Source organism: Habropoda laboriosa, unplaced genomic scaffold, assembly GCF_001263275.1.
Source record: "Habropoda laboriosa isolate 0110345459 unplaced genomic scaffold, ASM126327v1 scaffold10, whole genome shotgun sequence".
Classification (NCBI taxonomy): domain Eukaryota; kingdom Metazoa; phylum Arthropoda; class Insecta; order Hymenoptera; family Apidae; genus Habropoda; species Habropoda laboriosa.
In genome coordinates, this window is record NW_017100129.1 from 432,514 (window position 1) to 441,803 (window position 9,290).

The following is a 9,290-nucleotide window of genomic DNA, read 5'->3' on the forward strand; positions in this document are numbered from 1 at the left end:
TATACGACGCGAGGGTACGTTTCTCCCCATCGTAATCTTCACTCCAAATTATTCAACGCAGCTCACGTTCACTCGCAAATTACTTCAATCCCAACGCTTCGACCTTTCAGTCCAGCTTGAGCACCAAAATGGCGCAACGCATGACCTTTGGCCTGTTTTCCGGCGCGGCCTCGCAGCGAATAGAATTCGTTCGAATGAAGGGACCTCATGGTACGACGATTATCGAAAAAATACCTATCGATGTCGATCTTCATCTCTTCCAAACCGAAAAGAGAAAAAAGCAAAAATCCATCGAAACCTTATTTTCCAGGCAAAGGACACGCAGAGATGGCTGTGACGAAACCGAAAGGCTCGGGAGCGGAGACACCAACCTCGGAACCCGGTTACTCCGCCACCGATTCGCTTTGGGACGCCGACTGGGACGACGCCGAGGAATTGTTCATGTATCGACATCAACGAAGGCTATCCGATCCAAGTGCAAACCTGAATAATTTCGTACGCGGCGGATGGAGAACGAAGCCGGACACAGCTGCCACCAAGGCCAGGTCGGAGAACGAGGGTTTGGATTCGATGGCGAACGGATTGAGCGAGATCGAAGCTGGAGACGTTCGTGACGGTAACTAGAAACGCTGTTGAAAAAAAAAAAAACAAAACGACGCCCGTCGACGAAGATGGGGGATGGAAGCTCGTGGGAGAACTTAACGGCGACACTTCTTCTTTCACTTTACCTTCTCATCCCTGTTCTCTTTCTGTGCCTGCGCCCTTCAGGATCGACTGTGCATGCTGTTGTGTTACGTATCTGTGTATTCTGCACATATTTCTTTCTCTTGACTAGCTAGTTGAACCTTCTTAGCCGACGATCTCGACGATCGAATCGTTTCGTTGCAATATATACTCCGTCGTGGTATATCTTTTTTTCTTTCCTTATCCGGGTTTCGGAAGAGTTTGACGTTCAGTTTCGAGAGACGCGCGAGAGTTGCATGCGTTCCGTATGATTCTTCTATTTTCGATTTACTAATTCCTAATTAGAGACAAAAGTAACATGTAGAGAAAAAGGTTCGTTCGAGATTGCACAAATGGTCGCAGAGGCGGTTTATTCCTCGTGATTCTGTGTTTGCGAAGACTCTCTTGTATTCCTTCAGACCAGTCAGTGCCACGAGACGCAGAGTTGTATTACATTCGCGGACGATTGTTCGAAAAGGAAATAAGAGAAAGAACGCAGAGAAACGAACAGAGAATCGAAAAAAGTAACACGGTGAGAGACACGTCGAGGAGAGACGACCGTAGAGCACCACCACCAAACACCACCACACGCGAACCTCATACGCTTGTCACGAAAATGGACGAATCGAAAAAATACATATATATAATAAAAAATTCACGCAACAGAGTAATCGGACGAAACGAAAAACGAGATAATAAAAAAATAAGAGATAGAAACGAAAACGAATCAATTAAAAAAATTAAATAAATAAAACAGCAAATGCCTTGTTCTCTAATCTGTGTCACGTGCCATGCCGGCTCTTTCCTTTGTAGCCGACCTACAGGATAGCAGCTGGGGCGGCCGGGGCTCACCAGGAAATCACAGGAGTCCTAACGCCAGACGACGAAGAGACCCCATTCTTCCCGGCAGGCAACCACGCCCGAAGCAAAAGCAACGTAACTCCCGGGAGCGTGCCGGAAACGAGAACGACTCCTCGCCGAGTCGCGAGGAGGCTTACCACGAGACACACGGTGAGCCTGCTATTGCGTGTTCCTGACGATCTCCATTCGTCTCTCATACTCTAGCCAAAGTTTCAAAAAAGAAATCACTCTCGACGTTGTAAAAAGAGAAAATCACGAAATACCACCTTTAGCCAAAATTGATCAAAAAATGAAAGAAATCTAGACGGAAGAGACTCTGAAAAAATGGATCAATCTCCGTTCACTGAAAATAGAGCAAAAGTGAAAATCGTAAGACACAAGGGAGGCGAGAAAAATGGAAATCGCTGGAAATACACGACAAGAGCAAGCTTACAAAATGGCGAACGATGGGATATTGTCTCGTAGCAGGCCTCCAAAATCACCAGCACAACCATATCGAGGTCGGTAGCGAGATACTCGTTCCGGCTGCGGCGTGCTTGACCGACGACAACGTCAGACAGAAGCTGGACGCCGGCGCGATATTGGTGCACGGCAAGGAGGAACTGCCTCTCGGATACGACGAGCCGGACAATAGCCGGAAACGTAGGCCGTACAGCACCGGGCAGATCAGTCAGGAGCGGATGAACAACCTGGAGAACGACGAGGAGCATCGTAGGCTCAGCGACGACGAAGTGGTCAGGGTGCGTCGTATAGACGGGCGTCGTAGGTTAGGGTTGCGTTCCACTAGTTTCAAGCACGAGGATTACTACACCGGTCGGAACAAGAACAAAAACGAGGAGCAGTTGAGAGATAAAAACGCGAACTCGCGTATCACGCGTGGCAACCTGACAACGCACAGGCAGAGCGCCACACTGCCGAGAAGGAGGCGAAGACGAGCGTTGTCGGGCAGCTTCGCGGGCAACCCACTTCCGCCGCATCGAGTCACACCAGACGGCACAGCAATCTACTATTGGTGCGAGCTCCCACGCCGCCCCGGCTCACAGGGTAAATTCTACTTCCCCGCCCTCCACATATATACCTCTACACCGACATTTTTTCACCGTATCATCTATATACAATATGTTACGATCACGCCGCCAAACACTCACATACGTACACACACGCGAGATTAGCGGTGGCGAGTTGCTCTGTGAACGACCGGTCTTCTTCTGTGGAAACGTTAAGGGTGTAGACACCGTTTACGAGAAAAGTTTCGAAGTAACGATTAGCTTTTGAGCAAGTGAATATGTACAAATTTTTTAGCTTTTTCGAGCTTGTAAATATTGTAGCATCCATACCCAAAAAATGGGAAACCGACGCGGGAGAATGGAGAGGGAGTGGTTGGCGTAGCGCGCAGAGCCTTGGCTTGCTAAGCCGCGAAGGTCCCGGGTTCGATTCCCGTTGGGGTCCCTCAATATTTTTCCGTCGTTGGTTCCTACAATATTGAAACTATGAAATAGAGTATGTAAGAAACGAGTAACTTTGTTGATATTGAAAATGTGCAAGAATTCTTGCCAAGAAACGCGGAACACGCGGCGCGGCTTCTGAGACGCGTCTCGAATGGTACACGGTGAAGTGGATTTTGATATCGAGTGCTTCCAAGAGTTCTCGTAAACGGTGGATCTATAGGAATGAGTTTATCTTCTGAGATAGGGAGATGGTAATTTTACGTGGTAGTTGGGTGATAAGGTTTGAAGCATGACGGAAGGTGGTGTGCACTCATGTTCGTAAATATTAGGAGAATGAATATTAAGCAAATTTAAACACTCGTTAGAAAATGTATATTCCGCCTGGAACCTCGTGATATAACAGTAAACGTAATTTATATTGTACGTCTTAATAATTATGAACGTCAGTGCGCATAGAGATTTCTCGTTTATCCTAGAAGGATCTTAGAGTGTCCTTTCTTTAGAGACAATTTATCCAAACGAGGAATTAGAGTAATTTCTTTCGAGGAGGATTTATTTGCACGAATTGGAAGAAAGTTGAAAGTTGTAAATACATAAGACGACGGTCGTTCATCGAGCAGCTCGGAGAAAAAAGGCAGCAGTCAAACGTTGTCCATTCTATTAAATCCCTGCCTATCGTGTACATTCATTTCTCTCTCACTCTCTCTCTCTCTCTCTCTCTCTCTCTCTCTCTCTCTCTCGAGGGAGAGATGCAAACTCTACTCGTACGACCATGCTCGGCCAATGACTGTGTTTATGAGGATGGTGAAATTACTGTGGCAACGGGGATGCGAGATCTGAGACTGTTAAATCGACGAGTGATTCGTAGTGCTGGTGGTGGTTTCTGACGGAAACGATTAATATTGTTAACGACGTCGTGAAAAAAATTGACAAAAAAAAAACCTAAAAACAGTAACGGAGAAAAGCGTATATATCGCGTGAGTTTCACCACCGGTATAAACATAGTCATCCACGATGAGGAACAAGCATTCGTTGACACCGATAGAATCGAACAAAAAAAAAAAAATGAAAACAGAAAAATAAAGAACAAATGGACAGAATCGTAGAATGCGAAACTGTTCGTGTGGTAGCAACGAAAAAAAACAAACAAAGATTCACCCTTTCTTTCTGCTTCACAGCGTCCAATTATTCGGAAAACAAAAGAATAGATTCGAAAGAAAATCTCACGAATGAAGTGTAAAATAGAGAAAAGCCCCCCCCAAAAAAAAAAAAAAAAAAAAAAATGAACATTTCAACGCTGTTTGCAGAAAGAAGAATTTAGTGCATCCCTCTGTTCGTGTTTATCTGTTCTGCGCACCTGTAGCTAATGTGTATCATTGTACCACCTCTACATATTTTCGTGTTACACCTGTTGTTCACCCCGTGCAAACCAATTACTTCAGCTCTCCCGTATATCATGAATTCTAATTGCAATTTACCTACGTCCCCGTTCCCTTTGATCCTCGCCGATATTCCCTCGCCCACGCATCGTCCTAACTATCGTCCTCTCTGTAATTGTCCACGTCCAAATGGTCGACACAAATCATTCCAGGATCTTAGCCATAGGTCGAGCCTCCCGATCGATACTCACAGTCATTCTGAATAATCAGTACCCGTTGTCTGTGTGTCGACAGAGCTGGACGACGGTGCGTACAATCCATTGTGGACCATGAGAGGATTCACGCAGACTTTCCACTTCTGGAAGGAGACCAGACGAGCCCAATCCGTTCCACTGAACGCGTTTCTCACGTACATTACGTTGCCCTGGTGGAGCATTGCCAAAGGTACGTTAGAATAGATTGAAACTTTCGATTAAGTGGAATTTTAATGTTCGACAGATGGAATCGGAGGAAAAACAATGGATGTTCTAATTGTTTCAGATATTCTCGATCATCGAGAAGGACCTATTCTGACGTTCTAGCCAACATGAGTGCACTCCGTTTTCATTTTAAACGGATTTCCCATTTCCATTTTGTCCCACACTTTGTACGCACTTGGATAGAACTGTGGCCCAACAAGATCGAAGTGTATAAATTAAGAAATAAACCAAATACTATTTATAATCCCTCGCGAGTTACTTCATTGCTCATAGAAGTCGTTTCAAACGAATAGAAAGGATGTGTTCAGGCTTACGCTGCGTCGTCACAGGAGAGAGCCATTTTTGAGAAAGTCAAGTATTGTATTTTCTCATGGACTTGGGTCTGGCTGGAAAACAACAACTTTCTCTCAATTGACGCATTGTAAGCCCACACGCAGTCGAAAGAGGGACCTAGGATTTATGGGTTCGTTTTCCGAACAAGGACCTTTCGTGCTGTTAGGTCAAACCCATCACTCCTTGATCAACACTCTAGCACTGCTCTACTACATCGCTATTTTTCACAACACTTGCGACTCGGTCTACCAAACGATAAGCCAAATTCCTTGGTACGACTCCTGGATCCTTCCAGAAGTGTTTCCTTCGTTCCTAAGCTCTACTGTCGCGGCAGGCGCCACCCAATCTGTGGTATGCGAATGAGTTTCCCTTGCGAGTTTCCGCCCGATCCATTAGGACGCCTTCCCTGCATTCCAGACCGACGCCAAGATGGCTTTTCCGGATCCTCTTCCCAAATTTCCCTACCCCACGCGCATTCCATAGCATCCATCCCCTCCACCAGGGCCCCGTATAAATACCGGGCCCAAACAAGAGAGGTTTAGTTCAAGTTTTAGAATCTAAGGAACGTCACTCTGTACCCAGTGGCGCATTATAGCTTCATGAGGCCCCGAGCAAATTTGAATTTGGGGGCCCCATGTACAGTGAACGAGGTTATGAAAGTTTGGTTTGAGGCCCCCTCGTTGGTGGAAGCAATTGCCCCTTTTGCCCATAGGATAACGCGCCACTGTCTCTACCCACGTTATCATAAATAAAGTACGTTAAACGATCTCCGGAGTTACCTCGACGACACTGTAAAATACGACGTCGGGTCGCCCGCGGTCACTCGCAGTCAGTCAATCAGTCAGTCGATTATTGCATCGCGCTGTTCACCTCTGGAACGCTACTCCTAGAGAAATGAAAGACGTTCGAATGAACAACGCGTTGTTCAATCCTCCTCCCTTCTTTGTTGCGACGTCCTGCAGGTCTTGTTTACCGGACGACATACGTGCCCTGTAGACGTTGCGATCAATCGGGAAACCGGCCCAATCGGACAATCCTAGATCCCACTTTTCTATCTTTCCAACGTACGACTTGGAGGGAATTTTCTCGGACGACCGAGGAAGCTATTGAAGCATCCGGGTGTAAGACCGTGTCCTTAAGGAATTATTGTCCCAACGTTTCACCAGCATTGCAGCTAGCTTCATCAGGGATCTGAAGACACGCCGATAATGGTGTGTGCTTCGTGTTACTCCACTAATATAGTGGAACTTCCTCATGCTTCGGTTTAGCGAGCACCAATCAGAGAGCGGGAACTCTTTTTAATTGGTCAGCTGAACAATCCATCAAGCAGAACAACTAAAGATCCTGGACAGAATACCTCGAGACCTCGAAGAGATTAGACACATGTCATATTAGAAATAAACGAATGTTATTGTTAGTAAAGCGTTCCTAATTCCACGAACCGCTGATATTAACACGCCCTAAAACCTAGCGAGATAAAGACTTTTTCAGATACACTACGACGAAGAGCAAATACCTTTAATAAAGCTATCCTTCGAGGTCCACTAATCGCAAAATCCTGCCACTATAAAAACATTGCGAGGCTACAAACGTATATATAATACTTTGGTAAACTTTATTCCATTACCTACTCTCCTCTTCCTACAGCTTCAGCTGACATTATTCTCAAACACGTTCAAGTAGTCTCCAAAATTGGTCCACGTATGGTCCCAGTTGTCTGGATTAGCTCTGTTATCCCACGGAAGGTTCCCAGGTAATATCGCGGAGGCGTTTAATTTAGCTAACTCCTCCTTAAGGCGATTCACGATTGCAGGATACCTTGAAAATCATTTATTCGACATTTTTCTTATGGTGACCATCTATCACAGGAACAATTTCACTTACTCGTTTATGAGATTATTGTCTTCGCAAGGATCCTGGCGGACGTTGAACAAACACGGCCTCTCGAGAGGCTTGCACAGTGGCAGACTATCGTTCCTCAGAGGACACTTAATCATGGCGTCCTCTTGAAGCTGACGAATCGTTTCTGGCGACAGGGTCAAGCCTGAGCTAACCACAGCTCGGCCAGATGTGCTACCAATCACTCCTCCAATGTCGTAGACCCATTCTCTTCCCGATGGACCGTACCAGCCGTCCCATTGGCCGTTGTACGTAGACCCTTTATAGGTACGATGTGTTAAGATCGAAGAAAAACGAGAAATATAGTCTGAACACGTTGACTGCCACGTTGGTCACCTGTGACCGGAGCTTGTTTCTTAAATGTTTAGAGTAATTCAAATAAAATGAATATCGTCGACTGAAAATTTCGAACGTGATAGCTAACTGGAGATTATTTGGAATTTGTAACGTGTGATTGCAAATATTTCAAACGTGTGTAAGACTAGACTGTAAGTGTGTAAGTCTCGCGCTAGAAGGTTATTTTTGAGAACAAAGACGCTTCGTAGCTCCGCGAAAAAATAAGTAATTTCTTACAGAACAATGCCTTGTCCGCGTTCTCCATAACCGAAGACGTGTCATAAACCAGGGTTCCTGAAGGGTCAATCCACACGTGCGTATAACGGCACTCTCGGCCGGGGGTTGACCTGGCGGGAATTTCCGACGCGTCACCGAAGGACAGCGAAGATTCCACGCACACTCCTTCAAAGGAAAAGCGCGCTAAGGGCGCAATGGAAGGGTGGGTGACACTTAAGGAGCACGTTGATTGGCACTCCTTCGAAGGAAAAGCGCGCTAAGGGCGCAATGGAAGGGTGGGTGACACTTAAGGAGCACGTTGATTGGTAATTTGTACTTTCGTGAAAAACCAATCAGCCTGCCTTCTTGCACTTGTCGGGGGAGTCACCGCGGACTCCAGAAAAAATCGGCGATCGAGCGAGATTCGCAAAAATTCTCTCGAGTGACCAACACATACATCTCCAGCCGTTCGAGGAGACACATCAGAGCCCGTCATTAGAGTCAACCGAAATCGAGACTTCACCATTTGCGCTCGACCACGTTCTACTACGTTCCAGTAGAATAGATATCCAATTAGTTATCCAAGATTTCTTTTGAGCATCGCAAAAGGGCCTCGATGCGACATAAAGCATGTAAGAGAAATCGAGGGCGCCGTCGAGACGGGCATTCAGGCGGCCGGCCCGGATGTTTAGAGTAAAAGGAGTAGGCGATACCGGGCCCGAGGACTACGACGCCACGAGCATCGGCACCAACCCTCGAGGCCTTTGGCAACGCACATTTCCTAGTCGGAAAGCCAGTCTTGGTTAAAAAGTCGAACGGTGGCGTTCTAAACAAGTCAACCTACACCATAGCAAATAAAGTCTTTTCTATCAAATACGCGTCAATTCGTTAATTCTCCTTACAAGCATAATATAATACTATGTTTAGAGTAAAGAAAATTTTTTTGTGGCCCCCTGAGCAAAACATGTAAATTTCTGGCGTGGCAGTGAACGTGTTGATCAAGTTTGAAATAGAGTCTGAATAGACTGCAATCCTCTGTTGATAAAAATACAATTACTTTTTACCCTGAATGAGCTTCCAATCGCCAACGGTAATGGCCGCCACGCCGAAGATGTTGTCGATATTATGGAGAACCTCTTTTCGCGGTGATTCCGTGTCTTCGCTTAACGCGTGCCATAAATCTATACCGTCCACTGTTAAATTTGACGGATCTCCGCCTGCAGCTGTTAAGAGCGTTGGTAACCAGTCGCTGATGTGGATCATCTGTCTGCTGATTCTTCCGGGGTGGACTAGTCGTGGTGACCATATTAGACCAGCTCCTCTGACGCCGCCTGATTGAAATCGAGTGGTTAGTATCTCTAAAAACAATGAATCTCTTTGTTTATAATTTTTTGGCTGACTATGAATCTCGGGGTGAGTTGTTTAGTGTTTCAGTACTGAATTAGGCAAGAGAAGTTAATGTATTGGAGATTAATTACGTTTGGTAATCTTCGGTCTTATAAATTAAACCGAAAATTAGAATAAAGAAAATTGGAAAATTAGAAATTAGAATAATTAAAAATTAGAAAATTAGAAATTAGAATACTTAAAAATTAGGAAATTAGAATACTTAAAGA

The 9,290-nt window shown here is 45.5% G+C and overlaps 2 protein-coding genes across 3 annotated transcripts in view; one reads left to right on the forward strand and one right to left on the reverse strand.

The window, feature by feature from the left end:
- The window catches only part of LOC108570529 (uncharacterized protein KIAA0930 homolog), an 11,148-nt gene extending 6,067 nt beyond the window's left edge, over positions 1 to 5,081 (forward strand). Inside the window, exons 3-9 of one of the 2 annotated variants that reach the window (XM_017932440.1) lie at positions 1 to 14; positions 111 to 210; positions 311 to 616; positions 1,537 to 1,734; positions 2,053 to 2,628; positions 4,706 to 4,855; positions 4,952 to 5,081. The exon at positions 1 to 14 is cut by the window's left edge and continues 241 nt beyond it. In XM_017932440.1, coding sequence (XP_017787929.1) covers positions 1 to 14; positions 111 to 210; positions 311 to 616; positions 1,537 to 1,734; positions 2,053 to 2,628; positions 4,706 to 4,855; positions 4,952 to 4,992 — 1,385 coding nt within the window. In that variant the 3' untranslated portion in view covers positions 4,993 to 5,081. The remainder of the gene's footprint in view (positions 15 to 110; positions 211 to 310; positions 617 to 1,536; positions 1,735 to 2,052; positions 2,629 to 4,705; positions 4,856 to 4,951) is intronic. The other variant, XM_017932515.1, reaches the window with a different exon arrangement.
- Positions 5,082 to 6,862: 1,781 nt separating this feature from the next.
- Positions 6,863 to 9,290, reverse strand: part of LOC108579972 (arylsulfatase J) — a 10,504-nt gene continuing 8,076 nt past the window's right edge. The window contains exons 6-8 of the mRNA XM_017943653.1: positions 8,739 to 9,005; positions 7,108 to 7,381; positions 6,863 to 7,041 (exon numbers count right to left, since the gene is read on the reverse strand). Of these exons, the coding sequence (XP_017799142.1) occupies positions 6,873 to 7,041; positions 7,108 to 7,381; positions 8,739 to 9,005 (710 nt within the window). The 3' untranslated portion in view covers positions 6,863 to 6,872. The remainder of the gene's footprint in view (positions 7,042 to 7,107; positions 7,382 to 8,738; positions 9,006 to 9,290) is intronic.